The 18226-nt window shown below is 44.2% G+C and overlaps 1 protein-coding gene across 3 annotated transcripts in view; it reads left to right on the top strand.

Annotated features, from left to right (window-relative positions):
- Positions 1 to 18226, top strand: part of HOMER2 (homer scaffold protein 2) — a 102052-nt gene that overhangs the window by 59257 nt on the left and 24569 nt on the right. For all 3 annotated transcript variants that reach the window (XM_082647455.1, XM_082647454.1, XM_082647456.1), the window contains exons 4-5: positions 12738 to 12830; positions 17653 to 17759. In XM_082647455.1, the coding sequence (XP_082503581.1) occupies positions 12738 to 12830; positions 17653 to 17759 (200 nt within the window). The remainder of the gene's footprint in view (positions 1 to 12737; positions 12831 to 17652; positions 17760 to 18226) is intronic.

Raw genomic sequence — 18226 nt, 5'->3', positions numbered from 1 at the left:
CCAGACGCCTGGGGAATTGACAGAGCTGCTTAGTACAGACTTGGTTGCTTGGATTCCCTGTGTACACTAAGGACTGTTTTCACAGGGGGATCAGGATGAATCAGGCAGCCACCCTGGCAGGAACTTGCTAAATGCATCTTTCATTTGTCCACTGTGTGTGCATGTGTGTTTGTACACCACATACACACACACGCACGTTTCTAAGGAGGCCTCCAGCCCACAGACCCAGCCACAAACAAGCCCCCTAAGGAAGGGTACCCCACAGTCTGTCCTCCTCTGCATCCCCACCTATGAGGATGCTGTTCCCTAGAAGCCCAAGAAACCCAAAATGGCCTGGTGGCACGCCACACATCCTCTTAGGCCACCCACTCCTAGAAGCATCCTTTCCTGGGTACTAAAGTCTCCAGATCGCCAGGGCTCAGCAACATGGGGCAGGAAGCGGAAATCTTAAGGGTAGCTCGTGGGGTATAAACATGGGAGATGTCATCTCCATCCCTGATCCCTCAGTCCCTGGACTGCGGCTCTGAGGAGAAGCATCACGTCCCACAACTCTGCCAGATGTGGTGTTCTAGCGGGCAGCACAGCAGAGTTCTGGAAGGCCTGCTGCTTCTGCTGATGAGGTTTGTGGGAGGACCAAGAATCCCGTGGCGAGTAGACCTTGCTTCATTTCATTTGCAGAGAAGTTGGTTGGTTGGTTGGAGGTGGTGCTGTGTGGTACAGAAGGCATTAAGTAAGTTTGTGAGTCGGGGGGCCGGGAGGCATGACAGTTCGTAGTATACGTCTGTCCTGGTGAGGGTAAATTACTGTGTGCTCTGGAGGAAGGGCCCTGCGTAATCAGCTTTCCACCAGGGAGCTGGCTGGTCACTTAGGAGTGTGATGCAGAATCAGGGCCTCAGGGTGGGTCACTGCTGTTGGCAGTTGATACTCAACCGGGCCAGAGGTCAGGGTGGCCATGACAGGAGTAGGTATTGTCAAGGCCACGCCACATTCTCTCCCCGGCACCAAGGCCAGTGTGTCCCTAAGCCTTTTGAGCAAGGGCCAGGCTGCCTGGGGAAGAGAATGACTGGGTACCCATAGAGCAGCCTTCCTGCCCCTAGTTCTAAGGATTCTTTTTGCTGGAGGGTGGAGGCTTCAGAAGAGCGTTGTCTTGGTCTGTTCAGGCTATTATAACAAAATACCATAGACTGGGTATTTAAACAACAGCCTCTCACGGTTCTTTTTTTTTTTTATAATTAATTTTTATTGAAGTATAGTTGCCTTACAATGTTGTGTTAGTTTCTACTGTACAGCAAAGTGAATCAGCTCTATGTATACATATATCTCCTCTTTTTTGGATTTCCTTCCCATTTAGGTCACCACAGAGCACTGAGTAGAGTTCCCTGTGCTATACAGTAGGTCCTCACTAGTTATCTATTTTATACATAGTATCAGTAGTGTATATATGTCAATCCCAATCTCTCAGTTCCTCCCACCCCGCTTTCCGCCTCAGTATCCTTATATTTGTTCTCTACATCTGTGCCTCGGTTTCTGCTTTGCATAAAAATGGTATAAGATCATCTATACCATTTTTCCAGTTTCCATGTATATGCGTTAATATGTGATATTTGTATTTCTCTTTCTTACTTCACTCTGTATGACAGTCTCTAGGTCCATCCACGTCTCTACAAATGACCCAATTTCATTCCTTTTCATGGCTGAGTAATGTTGCATTGTATATATGTACCACATCTTCTTTATCCATTCCTCTGTTGACGGACATTTAGGTCACTTCCATGTCCTGGCTATTGTAAATAGTGCTGCAATGAACATTAGGGTGCATGTGTCTTTTTGAATTATGGTTTTCTCAGGGTATATGCCCAGTAGTGGGATTGCTGGGTCATATGGTAATTCTATTTTTAGTTTTTTAAGGAACCTCCATGCTGTTCTCCATAGTGGCTGTATCAATTTGCATTTCCACCAACAGTGCAAGAGTGTTCCCTTTTCTCCACACCCTCTCCAGCATTTATTGTTTCTAGATTTTTTGATGATGGCCATTGTGACCGGTGTGAGGTGATACGTCACTGTAGAATTGATTTTCATTTCTCTGATAATTAGTGATGTTGAGCATCTTTTCATGTGCCTCTTGGCCATCAGTATGTCTTCTCTGGAGAAATGTCTGTTTACATTTTCTGCCCTTTTTTTTTTTTTTTTGATATTAAGCTGCATGAGCTGTTTGTATATTTTGGAGATTAATCCTTTGTCAGTTGCTTCGTTTGCAAATGTTTTCTCCCATTCTCAGGGTTGTCTTTTTGTCTTGTTTATGGATTCCTTTGCTGTGGACAGCCTCTCATAGTGCTGGAGGCTGGAGTCCTGAGATCAGGGAGCTAGCATGGTCAAGTCAGGTGAAGGCGCTCTTCCAAGTTGCAGACTGTCAGCTTTTCATTGTATTTTCACATGATGAAAAGAGGGCAAGAATGCTCTCTGCGGTCTCTTTTTTTTTTTTTTTTTTTTTGCGGTACGCAGGCCTCTCACTGTTGTGGCCTCTCCCGTTGCAGAGCACAGGCTCCGGACGCGCAGGCTCCGGACGCGCAGGCTCAGCGGCCATGGCTCACGGGCCCAGCCGCTCCGCGGCATGTGGGATCTCCCCGGACCGGGGCACGAACCCGCGTCCCCTGCATCGGCAGGCGGACTTTCAACCACTGCGCCACCAGGGAAGCCCTACGGTCTCTTTTATAAGGGCATTATTCCCAGCCATGAGGGCTCCATCCTTATGACCCAGTCACCTCCCAAAGGCTCCACCTCCTAGCCCATCCCACTGAGGGTTAGGATTGCCACATATGAATTTGAGGGAGACACAGACTTTCAGTCCATTGCAAGCATTCATGGGGAACGTGAATATCTCCAGGCTCTGGTTCGATTTGGGACCATTGTTGTAGCCATTTCCCAGATCTCTTTGTCACTACCCCTCCAGCTTGATTTCTTCCCAATCCCTCCCATGCAGCTAGGCCCTTTACCATTTCCCCAGGGTTCAGTGTAGACTCCAACTCCAGGTCACCTCTCCTGTGCACACCGGACAGTGAGATGTTCCACGTCGTGCCACAGGGAGGATTTCCCTTTTCCATCATCCTCCCGACGACGGGAGGAGCACAAGCAAAATCCTGACACTGTGTGAGGGAAGCTGCAAACGGTTCACTGTTAACAGGGTGCCCAGGCGTTGGGGGTGGGGAAGGCTGATAGAGGCCAGCTGTTGGAAGGCCTTCTGTGTCATGCCAGAGTTTCTGGACTTTATCCTATGGCCTGTGAAAGATTTTAAGCCAAGAAAAAAAATGATCAGATTTTCATTTTAGGTGGATTTTTTTTCTGACCTCAGGACAGATTCGCTTGTGTTAGTCCAGATCAGAGATGATGAGGGCTTGTGTACGAGTTGGAGAGATTTAAGAAATACTGAGGAGCTAAACGGGTGGCACTCGGTGAGCCGACGTGGGAGGCAAAGACTGGGGTGGGGATGGGTGGATGATGTGACGCCATTGTTTGAAATGAGGAAGAGGAATAGGTGCTGTGAGGATCGGAGTGAATTTCTATAAGGTGGAAGCAAGTATGATGGTGAGTTGTTGAAAGAATAATTAAGCAGAGCCTCTGTCTGAAGCGGCTCTTGGGGATTGCCTGCCTTTTCCCTCTGAAGAAGTTCCTGGTGGGGAGAAGAGGGGTGGTGGGAGCCATGCCTCCCCTGCCAAGTGTCTCCTATCCAGACTGATAGGCCTGGAAGCCTCAGACTGCTGGGCAGGGTCAGATGGGGGGCTTCTGTCAGCGACAGGGTCCTGGCTGGGCCCACCTTGGCTCAATGGCCCCTGATCCCACGCAGGGCTGGAGTTCTTCACGGAAGCCTGGGATGGTTTGAGGGTTACGCTCAGCTGCCTGGAACAATTTCTTCCATCTTTGGGGGACTCAAAGTAGCTAGGAAGGATAAAGGGGTAACATATCAATGAAAAGAGTTGAAAGGAGGGAGAACTCAGCACAAAAATGAGAACCAGTTGTTAAAGTTCCATTCTTTGTGCCCCTGAGAACTGAAGAGACCTTGGGCTGCACGTGCTTCCAGGTGTGGCCACTCCTAATTTTTCCCAGACAGAAGATGTCCTATCATTAAAGGGGAGTGCCCTGTCTTCCCGAGTTACCCGGCCTCCTCCAGCGGCATTGGAGTCCCGCTTTGCGACTGTGACCTGCCATTGTCACAAAGCCGTACCAAAGAAGCCCTCAGATGTCTCCTTTTTCAGAATGTTTCAAATCAACTTGTCCCCTTCCCTTTGAAGGGAGCTATTAACCACACACTGATCAATTACCATGATGTGAGGCTGGCACTCTCGACAAGTGGCAATTAGCACAGAGGAACTTGGGCCTAACGGGTTCCCAAGGTGTGTTGCTGAGAGGACAGCTGTGGCTGAATGTTCTCGACTTCACAGAGCAACCACCCACAGACCTGAAAGGGGAATTGGTCATCAAACACTATAACTAGGCTAGAAAAAGGGACCCCAGTGTGGGTGTTTTCATTTAAGAACACTTCTCTTTTTACCCCCCAGGAGGAAAATAGATAGATACCTTTGTCTTTACTGCTCCCTTTATAAGGACCACTTCACACCAAAATCCAGAAAGTATTACAGGGACACTTTCTGCTCTTTATATAGGCTTTCCAAAACGACAGGAGCTACATTTTCCCAGAGGTAAGCTGGGACTCTGTCCACCCGCTGAAGAGGGCATAACGCCTCAGCCTACTGAAGAATGTTGAAAAGGGACTTAACGTGTTCTGACAAAAGGAAGGGCTTCTGAAGAGATCCAAGGAAGGAGAACCGAGTGTAAGAGTGAACCAGTTGTTAAAGTGTAGATGATTTCTGGCATATGACCTTGAGATGTTTGTCTCCATCTCATTCATTGCAGGCAGAAGGAAACACATTCTGCCACGAAGCGGAGTGATCCAGGGTGGACTTGCTAGTGCTCTGTGATTGGTCCATCTAAACCCTGACCCATACGTGGCATTTGCTTTTGACCCTTTTCAGTTATGTCATTTCAAATTCAAATTTGTGTTCTGATGCTCACTTCATTAACTCAGTGTAGTTGTGAGAGCATTGCTCTATCTCCTACCTTTGTGATTTAAAGGCTAATTGTTCTTTCAGTGGGGGATATTGATCATTCTTTTGATATGTTTTAGTTAGAATGTTTTTGGCTGCAAGTAACAAAGAGGGCTTGTGCTTTTCATACAAAAGAGAAGTCCTAAGGCAGGCAGTTGCCAGCATTAGTACAGTGGCTCCGTGATATCGGGTGTAGGGCTCTGTGTGTTTTGTTTCTTTGACTGTCCTTTTCCTCATGATGATAAAATGGCTTCTTAAGCTCGATCCATCACATCTGCATTCGTGGCAGGAGGGTGGTACCACAACTCTCCCTGTAAACTCCCTTGGCAGATTTCTTTTTGGGATACTGTTATCAGTCTTGGGTCCCTAGGCCACCCTCCCACACCCACCTTCAGGAAAAAAAAATAGAGGCAGACAAATGTCTTACCATGGTCAGCTTAGATCAGTTCTCATTCTCTACCACCTGGGAAATGTCCTGCTCTAGACAAATTGAGATTCTGTTAAGCTAAGGGAAAAGAAGAAATGGATTTTGAATAAGCAAATAGGTAGCGTCTGCCCTAGGGTCTTCAAAGACCCAGGCCAAAAAAGCCACAAATGAAATAAAACAATAGTCTTTCATTTTCTATCATAATATATGATGATGATGATTTTGATTACAAAATTATTACCACACATTTAAAAACTATAGAAGATGATCCTAATAAGTAAAGACATGAGAATTTGGCTTATATTAAGAAACATTTGTGGTTTGAATGTCCTTTGATCCATGAGTTTTATTTACAGGAATCTATTCTAAGGAAATAATTGTAACTGCATCCAGAGAATTAGCTACAAGAATTTTCCTTGCAGCATCATTTATAATAGCAAAAACAAAAAGACAAAAACACCAGCCTAAGTGTCCAGCCATAGGAAATTAACTAAATAAACTCCAGTATATCCTTCAGGGTGATATTGTGCAGCAATTCAGGTAATGTAATAGACGATCATATAAGTGCATGGAAGTATTATCATATCGTTAATATCAAAAGTAGCTATAAAAGCAGATGTACAATATTCTATTTTTTAACGAATATGTGTAGTGGATGCATGTATACAGATAGGAAAAAATCGAAAGTTTATATGGTTAATGCTTATCTCTGGGTGATGGGACTATAGGTTTTAAAAAGATATTTTTTCCTAAATTATACTTACTAAATATACAAGCATGTGTGCTTTTTTTATAATAAGGGGGGAAATATGAGAAAGCTTAAGACTTGGAGAGAGGGGCTTTTTCACCAAAGGACGGTCATCTTGGCACCTCGCTCAGTGAGGACTGCTTTCATTCCAGCAGTTGGAGGCTGTGAGTGGAAACCTCCCATCCTTCTCCCAGGGTGCCCTGGATTGCTTCCAGTTTTTCATGATTATAGTTAATGCTAGGATTAACGTCTTTATATTGAAGGCCTTTTTTTTTTTCATATTCCCAATTATTTTTGAAGAATAGTTTCCCAAAAGTGATCTCACTAGGTCAGTGGGTAGGAACATTTTTTTCTCGTAAGAAAAACATTTTTCTTACGATACATATTTCCAAAATGCTTCTCGGTGGGGCTGTACCAGTCACAAGGCTGCCAGGAATACCTTTGCCAGCACAGGATATTATAATTGTTTTTAGCGTTTGCTAATTCAGCAGGCAAAGAATGGTGCCTCAGGATTTTGCCTTGCATTTCCAGCAAGGCTGAACGATCTTCTCTATAAATTGTTTACTTGTTGTATTTTTTTTTTTTTTTTTTTTTTGCGGTACGCGGGCCTCTCACTGTTGTGGCCTCTCCCTTTGCGGAGCACAGGCTCCGGACGCGCAGGCTCAGCGGCCATGGCTCACGGGCCCAGCCGCTCCGCGGCATGTGGGATCTTCCCAGACCGGGACACGAACCCGCGTCCCCTGCATCGGCAGGCGGACTCTCAACCACTGCGCCACCAGGGTAGCCCTACTTGTTGTATTTTTTATTCCTGAATTTTGCCATTTATCTATTGGGGTTTTCATATTTTCCTTTTCAATTTGTACAAACCCTTTCTATACTAAAGATAATGGCCCTTTTTCTGTTGTACTGGCCTATCTATAGATATTTCCCCCAGGCTGTTGTTTCCCTTCTGATTTAGTTTTTTTTTTTTTTCTTTTTATATTCAAAAGCTTTGAATTGTTAGGCAGTCAAGTCTGTCACTTTTGTGATTTTCTTTTGTTTCTTACAAGTTTAGAAAATTACCCTCTCACCCCTCAAGCAGAAGTCTGATGAATGTTCAACTCTGCTTGCATCCAGATTTAAAAAAAAAAAACTTACCCCTTTAACCCATCGTTGATTTATCATGCTACTGGTTCGCCTAAGGATTTAAATTCATTTCCCCTCAGTTTACCAAAATTATCTCAATCATATTTTTGAATAATTTTCTCCATTAATTTATGATTCCTCCTTTGTCATAGCTAATTTTTATATAAATGGTAGGGCCTATTCCCATAATGCCACCTCTTTTTAAATGATTGTTTACCTAAAATGTATCTGATAGAGCTTATCCTACTTCGTTACATTTTAAGCTTATTTTCTGATAAAAATTCTTTTGATTCTCACCCATTTGAATATAAAACAAAATCCCCTACAGACTCAGAATTCCTTTGAGGACAGCAACCAAGTCTTTCTTGGGTATTTCAGTGTGCCCAGCACAGTCCCTAGCACATAGAGATAACTAGTTAATACTTTTGAATGAATGAATTCGCCCTTTTGTGGCATTCTTTTACTAAAGTTCGTGGTATTAAGTCCAGTCAAGGCCAGAGAAGCTGTGCTTCTCTCTGTTGAACCCCTATCGTACACCCAGCAAAGCCCCATCTCTCATCCTCCAGTGATCCGTGTATTAGTATCCACATTTCATAGATAAAGAAGCCAAGGTGCAGAGCAGTTCATTTGCCTGCGTTTGAAAGGCTGTTAAGTGTCAGAGTTGGGCATCTTAGCTAAGGTAGCAGTTAAGCAGGTAAATCATAGGGCCCCGGAGTGTCCAGCACTGGCTTCAGATGGCCTGTGTTCAGTCCCAGTGTGAACTTGGCCAGTTTCGAAACCCATCTGTGCCCCATTTGTATATTGACAGTAGTAAGAGGACCTCAGGGTAGCTGTGAGTGCATAGTAAGACTGTACATTCTAACCGAGTGTCTTATCTCATTTCTGGGAGTCGAGAATACATGTCCTTTTTTTCCCCTTTTTTGAGATGTTCTAGGCTGTTACTGTTCACAGGCGTGCCTTGGAGATATTGTGAACTTGGTTCCAGACCACCGCAATAAAGCAAATCTTGCAATAAAGCAAGTCACACAAATGTTTTGGCTTCGCAGCGCGTGTAAAAGTTATGTTTACACTATACTGTAGTCCATTAAGTGTGCACTAGCATTATGTCTACAATAACAATGTACATACCTAAATTTAAAAAATACGTTGTGGCTAAAAATTGCTAACCATTATCTGAGGCGTCACTGAATTTTAGTAACAGCAAAGATCACTGATGGCAGATCACCATGAAAGTTTGAAACATTGTGAGAATTAGTGACAGAGACACGAAGTGAGCAAATACTGTTGGAAAAATGGTACCGATAGACTTGCTTGATGCGGGGTTGCCACCAGCCTTCAATTTGTAAAAAAACACGGTATCTGTGAAATGTGATAGAGTGAGGTCTGCCTGTGTAGTAGCACTGTCACCTTGAGGTCCTATAAGGATGTGTGTTTTGACGTATATGTGACAGTTGTTCCTTGCCCCTCTTTTGTAACTGAGAAAAAAGAACAGCTAAATAGTGAAGCTGAGGAGAGCTGTAAAATCAGAACTTGTCGCCCGGGCCCCTCATTCTGTATCTGCTGTTCTAATCCTCAGGCCTTGTCTTTGCCTTAAAGGTTCCCATGGCCTGTTTTGGAGTTAAAGCTTTTAGAATTTTCTTTTAAAGAGGAAGTGAGTACAATTCTATTTTAAGGTAAGGGCATCTCTTTGCAAATGGAAAATCCAATCAATAAGTGTTTAGCAACTGCTGTGGACAAGACTCTTGGCATTCTTATAAACACCCGAAAGTAACTGGATGTGTGGATGATTGTGTGGAAATCAGATCTGGGCTCAAGTTCAGGTTTATTATTTACTAGCCATGTGACCATGGGCAAATTTTAACCTCTCTAAGACTCCATTTTCTTTTCAGGAAACTATACATAAGAATTCCCATCCTAGGGACTTCCCTGGTGGCACAGTGGTTAAGACTCTGCACTCCCAATGCAGTGTTCGATCCCTGGTCAGGGAACTAGATCCCACATGCGTGCCACAACTAAGAGTGAGCATGCCACAACTAAGGAGCCTGCCTGCTGCCTAAGGAGCCTGCCTGCCACAACTAAGACCCGGCACAACCAAATAAATAAATAAATAAAATATTAAGAAAAAAAAAAGAATTCCTGTCCTACAGAGGATGGAGAGGAGCAAACAAGAGAATGTGTGTTAAGAAGCCATTAAACTCCTTACCTTGTAGATGTGCCTATGCTGAGGGTCTAGGGGAAGAGGGTACTAAGTAGGCCCACGCAAGACAAAACCGTGGGACACCTGGAGGGGCCACCATGATGGGTGTCAGGGGACAAAGAGAGAAGGGCCCATTGGAACTGAAGGTTTGTGCTCTGGGCTGAGTCTCCAAGAGTTGAGCTGAGGGTCATCCCAGATGTTCAGGGTCAGGTAGAAGGAGACAGACAGAATGGAGGCCCCCAAGCTCCATCCAGAGGCAACTTGTTCTGTCAAAGCCCGGCAGGGCTTTATTTGCTGACTTCTTTGCCACTATCTCCTGCTACCCAAGTCTCGCCCTCTATCTGATACTTACACAGCGTTCACACCCCAGCACCTAACCTAGGGCATGGCCCAGCTCACGGTGAAAATTTTTGTTTGCTGAAGGTGTGAATGGTCCTCAGACCATGTTTGTTGACTGAATAAGCATGACCCTGGCTGATGACATGTCCAATCTAGTTTACAAGCAACTTCGAGTAAGACCCTGAGAGAAAGAGACCCTGACAGGCACAAGGACCGTCTGTAAAGAACAATGCTTTTGGTCTGGGAGCCTGGTGAATTGAGATGCTTGTGGGAGACAGCCAGCCCCACCTTCCTAAGCACAGCATGGGGAGACTCCATCAGCAGGTGTGTCTACTGAGAACCACATGCATTACCGTTTTCTTCAAATCACGTTTGACTTTTAGTTGATAGTGGGGCACAAAAACATTTAATATCATACCTTTTAAAAGTTGCATCTTTTAATGTCTTAATAAGATTGAAAGGCATTTATAGTGCCTGCACAAAATCTCTTCCGGGATAATGTTCATATTCCAAGTGATACTCTATCTAGTTCCTAGGTTGATCCAATCAGTTAAGCTTAGGAAGCAGAAAGATGGGGCAGAATACTCCCAAGACACTTACCACAGTACCTTCTTAAGTCCTTAGGTTTGGCCTGTACTTTGACATGATTTTTTTTTTCAAGTGGGCGTAGGTGTGCAAATCTAGAACCCAGAGCCTGTTCATTCACTGAACAAACTTATTTGTGCCTGCTCTCTGCCAGGTGTCAGGGGAGGGTGCATAGAGGGAAAGCGTGGACCCTGCCGTCAAGGAGTTCACGACATGATGTTTTTACTTACGGGGCCCCTAAAAGGAAGGCGGGTGCTCTGTCCATCCTTGCTAGACCTCACGTCTTTTAAGCAACAGGTAATGTGATTTTTCTCTGACAGCTCTAGGTTGGTTAAATGAAGCCCTGTAGCTATGGCTTTATTTACAGGCCTGTGGGAGCAACACAGGCCAGCGTTGCCACACTGACCTTCTCTGCCTCTACTGGGTGCTTGGTGGACCAACGGCTATCACCCGGCAAGGTTTCCCAAAGCAGACCATCGTTGTTGGCTTTGTGAAGCACTCAGAGGGCGGCCTGTGCTCAGAAATAGAGTTCTCAGCAAAAGCCACAGAATTGTTGGTGGCCTTGCCACTTGGCCAGCTGTTTTTCGTTTCTCAGCAACATTTGGCTCTCTCTTGCTGTGTGACGTCAGCATTAGCTATCATAGAATGTTCTCTGTTCAAACAACGTATTGGCTGATTAAAATCAGTTGCCTTGTCAGTGACTATAAAGCAGTGATTGATATGACTGCCCTGGGATTTTAAGAATTTTTTTCTTTTAAGAAAATATTAAAACATTTTTGAAAGCAGAGAGCATAGTATAATGGGCACCCATATGCGCATCACGTAGATTTAACAGTGAACACTGTGCCACATTGCTTCATCTATTTTTATTGCTGCTGAAGTACTTTAAAGTAAATTACAGACATCGAGACATTTCACGCCTAAATACTTCAGTGTTGATCTCTAAAGAATCACATTCCCCCACAACCACAACATCATCAGCACTTCTAACAAAATTAATAATAACTCCTGGACTTCCCTGGTGGCGCAGTGGTTAAGAATCCACCTGCCAATGTGGGGGACACGGGTTGGAGTCCTGGTCCGGGAAGCTCGCACATGCTGCGGAGCAATGAAGCCCGTGCGCCACAACTACTGAGCCTGCGCTCTAGAGCCCGCGAGCCACAACTACCGAGCCTGAGCGCTGTAACTACTGAAGCCTGTGTGCTCTAGGGCCCGCAAGCCACAACTACTGAGCCCATGTGCCACAACTACTGAAGCCCATGTGCCTAGAGCCCGTGCTCCGCAGCAACAGAAGCCATTGCAATGAGAAGCCGGTGCACTGCAATGAAGAGTAGCCCCCGCTCGCCGCAGCTAGAGAAAGCCCGTGTGCAGCAACGAAAACCCAAAGCAGCCATAAGTAAATAAATAAATAAAGTAACTCCTTGGTGTCATCTTATCCAGTCCATGCTCACATTTCCCTCCTTGTTGCCCAGAAGTCTTCTACTTGGTCTGTTCAAAAGAGGACTCAGTCCTAGGCTGCACGTTGCATTTTGCTATTTTATATCTTAGGCTTTTAAAATCTAGGACTGGGCTTCCCTGGTGGCACAGTGGTTGAGAGTCCGCGTGCCGATGCAGGGGACACGGGTTCATGCCCTGGTCCGGGAGGATCCCACATGCCGCGGAGCGGCTGGGCCCATGAGCCATGGCCACTGAGCCTGCGCGTCCGGAGCCTGTGCTCTGCAACGGGAGAGGCCACAACAGGGAGAGGCCACAATAGTGTGAGGCCCGCGCACTGAAAAAAAAAAAAAAAATCTAGGACTGTTCCTTTTCAACTTTTTGGATGTTTTTGTGTTTCCTGACATTGACTTGTAAGAGTTCTTGGATCTTTCAATAGGGATTATGAAGTTTTTCGTGGATTCCTTTTGCACTATAGCTAAATTTCTTTTGTTGCATTTGTATTAGGTGCTGTTAGCCAGAGGTATGTGTTTTTAATATTTCGCCATCAAATCTAGCTTCAGTATCTTAGAAATTCGTTCAGATCTGACCTTGGCCAATAGTGGGTTTTTTTGGAAAAAGCATTCATTATATTCATTTCTTTTTAATCTCAAATAAAATCCTTCTTCTGGATTTATACAGGATTTATTGGCTTAAAAGGAATGCAAAATAATAAAGGTAGGTTCTGAATATCAGCTATGTGTAAGGTTAAGGAAATCCCTAATAATTCTTCTTCACGTTCAGTTTGCAGAGAAATTCCAGGAGGTGAAAGAAGCTGCCAGACTAGCCAGAGACAAATCTCAGGAGAAAATCGAGACCTCGAGCAATCATTCCCAAGTAAGTAATTTGTCCGTAAAATGAATGACTGTGATCAGTGCTTGAGACTCTGTTCCTTGTCACTTTTGACAAGAAATAAGAAATTTTCGCAGTAGGGCATTTTGAAAACTTTTTCAACTATTAGACTGCTCACAGTGAGATGAATGTGACATGTAAGAGACTCTTGAATTTTTCAGGATGTGGTGATATATTTTGGATGGAAAACGTTTGATGAGATTAGAGTTAATGCATGTCCCTGGTCTGGGATGTCCTCTGGTCACGGTTTAAAAACCAATGTCAATGGTCTTCCCTGGTAGCGCAGTGGTTGAGAGCCCGCCTGCCGATGCAGGGGACACGGGTTCGTGCCCCGATCTGGGAAGATCCCACATGCCGCGGAGCGTCTGGGCCCGTTAGGCATGGCCTCTGAGCCTGCGCGTCTGGAGCCTGTGCTCTGCAACGGGAGAGGCCACAACAGTGAGAGGCCCGTGTACCGCAAAAAAAAAAAAAAAAAAAAAAAGCCAAGGTGAAGTGTTTTCTTTCTGTGTTGGGAGGTGAGGTCTGCATGAAGGATGCTCATGGACAAATGCAGGTACCTGTGCCCATGACAGAGAAAACTTGATCGATGCCAGAGAGTCCTCGTCTGTCTCCCTATTATAACAAAGTCACGTGGGAGGTGGTATTCCAACAGCTCTGGTTTAGCCAACGTAAATGTGGCTTTGCCAGGAACTGAGTTATCTGTCTACTTAAAAGTGTGATAATTGACTAAAAGGGACCTATTTTAACCTGAAATAAAAATACCTGCCTTCCTGACATCTAGATTAGGGTGTGTAGTGGTAGGTGGAAACCTTGACCTAGTGACAGAGTTATGTGTAGAGAGACAGGGAAAGGGAGACCTGACGAGACGTAGGAGCTGGGGTCTGGGATTAGGGATAAGCATGATGTAAATGCAAGGCAGCCAGGGTTCTGCCTGCCTGGGGGTGAGGTGCACAGTGGGAGGAACAGAGATGCACTTGGAGGTACTGTGGAGGACCTGGAATTCTTCATTAGTGGACCATTCTTAATTATTTATTGTTGGATAATGGGAAGACATTGGAGATGTTTTATAGCTACCGATCAGGAATTGACATGAAGGTTGCATGCGGGTGGTGCGGAAGTCAGGGAGGAGCTGAGGGCAGGAAGATCGGAGAATGGCCAGGCCAGGCCAGCCATGGATGGATGTCGGGGCAGCTTGTGGAAAGAGAACAGGAGACATGGGCATCCTGAGCGGTCAAGATCAACACCCTAGACTTGGCCGTCAGCAATAGCTGAAGCTGAATCCTGTAAAAGATGCCCCTACGGATTTATGGAAATGAACGTGTATTAGACTTCAAGTGGGCAGGAACTTTCCTGAATCTTTGTAAATAATCTTTAATGACATCTAAATGATACTGTTAATTTAGTATACTAATTATTGTACTGAGTAATCGCTGAGGATCTGTAAAATTGGGCACTTGAAATGGTCCATAGTCTAAGGACTTTCTCTGTGTTTTTTTTTTTGGAATGCTAAGATTATTATACAATAAGAGTTACCAAAGATATTTTGTTAATGTTTTGGTGTGTTTCTTCCTAATATAGCTTTCCAGTATATCTTGGTGTTATTCTTTTTAATCTTTTTTTAAAAAACTTATTTGTTATGATCCTTTCCTTGTGTTTTCAAATATCCCTTTTCAAAACTATTTTAATGGCTAGATAGTATTCCAGTGTTTGCATCACAACTTATTCCATTAACCTCCTATAATTTGGGACATCGATGTTGTTTCTTATTTGTCATTAATATAAATAACACCATGCTAAGCATTCTTGCACACCTTTTGTGCATTTGATGGTTTCTGCAGGATAAATTCTTGAAGTGGAAGTATTGGGTTAAGGGTAGGACTTTTTTTCTGGTCAACAATTTTTTTTTTTTTGGATTTTATTTTATTTATTTTTTATACAGCAGGTTCTTGTTAGTTATCCATTCTATACATATTAGTGTATACATGTCAATCCCAATCTCCCAATTCATCCCACCACCACCACCCCCGCCACTATCCCCCATTGGTGTCCATACGTTTGTTCTCCACATCTGTGTCTCTATTTCTGCCCTGAAAACTGGTTCATCTGTACCGTTGTTCTAGGTTCCATATATATGCGTTAATATACAATATTTGTTTTTCTCTTTCTGACTTACTTCACTATGTATGACAGTCTCTAGATCCATCCACGTCTCTACAAATGACCCAATTTCGTTCCTTTTTATGGCTGAGTAATATTCCATTGTATATATGTACCACATCTTCTTAATCCATTCGTCTGTCGATGGGCATTTAGGTTGCTTTCATGACCTGGCTACTGTAAATAGTGCTGCAGTAAACACTGGGTTGCATGTGTCTTTTTGAATTATGGTTTTCTCTGGGTATATGCCCAGTAGTGGGATTGCTGGGTCATATGGTAATTCTATTTTTAGTTTTTTAAGGAACCTCCATACTGTTCTCCATAGTGGCTGTATCAATTTACATTCCCACCAACAGTGCAAGAGGCTTCCCTTTTCTCCACACCCTCTCCAGCATTTGTTGTTTGTAGCTTTTCTGATTGATGCTCATTCTAACTGGTGTGAGGTGATACCTCATTGTAGTTTTGATTTGCGTTTCTCTAATAATTAGTGACGTTGAGCAGCTTTTCATGTGCTTCATGGCCATCTGTATGTCTTCTTTGGAGAAATGTCTATTTAGGTCTTCTGCCCATTTTTTGATTGGGTTGTTTGTTTTTTTAATATTGAGCTGCCTGAGCTGTTTATATATTTTGGAGATTAATCCTTTGTCCATTGATTCGTTTTCAAATATTTTCTCCCATTCTGAGGGTTGTCTTTTTGTCTTGTATTGTAGTTTCCTTTGCTTTTCAAAAGCTTTTAAGTTTCACTAGGTCCCATTTGTTTATTTTTGTTTTTATTTCCATTACTGTAGGAGGTGGATCAAAAAAGATCTTGCTGTGATTTATGTCACAGAGTGTTCTTCCTATGTTTTCCTCTAAGAGTATTATAGTGACTGGTCTTACAGTTAGGTCTTTAATCCATTTGGAGTTTATTTTTGTGTGTGGTGTTAGGGAGTGTTCTAATTTCATCTTTTACATGTGGCTGTCCAGTTTTCCCAGCAAGGGGTAGGACTTTTTTTTTTTTTTTTTTTTTGCGGTACGCGGGCCTCTCACTGTTGTGGCCTCTCCTGTTGCGGAGCACAGGCTCCGGACGCACAAGTTCAGCGGCCATGGATCACGGGCCTAGCCGCTCCACGGCATGTGGGATCTTCCCGGACCGGGGCACGAACCCGTGTCCCCTGCATCGGCAGGCGGACTCTCAGCCACTGTGCCACCAGAGAAGCCCAGTAGGAGGTTTTGAGAGCTTTTGACACACACTGCAAACATCCCTACAGAAATGTACAATTGTGACTCCCACCAGCAGTGAATGAGAGCGTTTTTCCCTCCCGTTCCCTCCCCAACAAAGCTTTGTTGATTTGACAGAAGAAAAATGTACTTTATTGGCTTTTTAAATTTTGTATTTCTTTACTAGTGAGATTAAATTTTTTTGTTTATTAATTCTATGTATTTCTTCTTCTGTAAATGTCAATTGCATGTCCTTTCCGCTTTTTTGTGTTCATTTCCAAGAACTTTATTTTTAACATGGCTAGTTTTGAATATGTACAAAACTAGGCAGAACTGGGTAAATGAACCCCCATGGACCCATAGGTCAGCTTTAACAGTTAGGACTCTATGACCAATGGTTTCATCTACACCCCCCTCTCCCTCCGTCTTTATTTTAAAGCCAGTCCCAGACATCATTTTATTCATAAATATTTCAGAGCGTCACTCTAAAAGTTGAGGACTCTAGGGGTTTTTTAGTATAGGAATAGTATTAGCGTTTTTGTTTTTAGTATGCATTGAAAATATTTCCCCACATCGTTGCTTACATTCTGATGTAGTTTATGCACTTTTTTGCGATGTAGAAATTTAGTAATACGTCATTCCCTTCTTGTATTTCTTTTGCCTTTATTCTTCTTGGAGACGAAATAAAATCTTTCTAAGATCTTCTCCAAGACCAGATGAGGTTTCACCTCCATGTAGAATGGCTTATTATAGCAAACATTTCAGAATATTCATAATGTTGCTAACTAGTCGCAGACACCCATATCTGATTCCTGGTTTTTTTTTTTTTCAAATGAGTGTGTTCATCTCTCTGTAGCCCCGGGATTTTTAAGTCATCTCAGCTTCTTATACTTTTTCTCTTAACTCATTCACTGTTTCTTATTATAAAACCCTCCTCCCCCCTTTCTTTTTCTTTTTTTTTTCTTTTGGCCATGGCCTGCAGCATGTGGGGTCTTTGTTCCCCAACAAGGGATTGAACCTGCGCCCCCTGCATTGGAAGCACGGCGTCTTAACCACTGGACCGCCAGGGAAGTCCCTAAAACTCTCCCCCTCTTTTAATCTGTGGTTTCTGTCCTGTGTTATTTAAGGAGATCAGGTATCCGGGCTTGTTAGGTTTACCTGTAAAGTTTGAGTGAAAAGGTTCTGCGTAACGGCCCTCTGTGCTGTCTTGTGGGTAAAATGCACGGACTGTCTGGACTCCAAGTGGAGTCTCCACGGATGGTCTTGTTATGAGTCTGTGGACTTGTCAGTCTTTGCTGCGTTCTGGTTGGATGCGTTGGTTCTCCCACACTCATAACCGCACAGTTCCTCATCATGCCTGATTTGCTTCCGCTGTGAGGACAAGCGATAAGGTGTGCAAGTGATTCAGTCTGGCCAGGAATCTGGGTGTGAAACCCCATCTTCCACTCAGGCATCCAGCATCAACGGAACGGACGATGAAAAGGCATCTTCAGCGGGTCCTGCCAACACACACCTCAAGTCTGAGAACAACAAGCTGAAGATCGCTCTGACACAGAGGTGAGCATGTTCAAATCCAGGTGCTGTTGTCTCCCAGGTCAGCACTTCCCTGCAGCCTTTCCCACTGGGCAGGGTTTCAGGAAGTTGGGAAAGGAGACTGGGTCCTGCTCAGAGCGTCCGTTCTTGACTCCTGGCCAAAGGAAGACCAGCTGCCTTCATGGTTGTTCTCTGTGCACATCAGCATCTATGTGTGTGTGTGAGAAAGAGAGAGGTATCCCTGTGCTTTTTTTTTTTTTTTGCCATGCCACGAGACTTGTGAGATCTTAATTCCCCAGCCAAGGATGGAACCCAGGTCCCCTGCAATGGAAGCATGGAGTCCTAACCACTGGACCACCAGGGAAGTCCCTGTCCCAGTGCTTACGTTTCATTTTTTTGGGGGGGTGGCCCGTGCCATGCGGCATAAGGGATCTTAGTTCCCCAACCAGGGGTCAAACCCGTGCCCCCTACATTGGGAGTATGGAGTCTTA

Source organism: Grampus griseus, assembly GCF_964374135.1.
Source record: "Grampus griseus genome assembly, chromosome: 2".
In the NCBI taxonomy this organism is placed as follows: Eukaryota; Metazoa; Chordata; class Mammalia; order Artiodactyla; family Delphinidae; genus Grampus; species Grampus griseus.
Note: the sequence above shows the minus strand (reverse complement) of the source record. Positions and strands in the feature narration are given on the sequence as shown.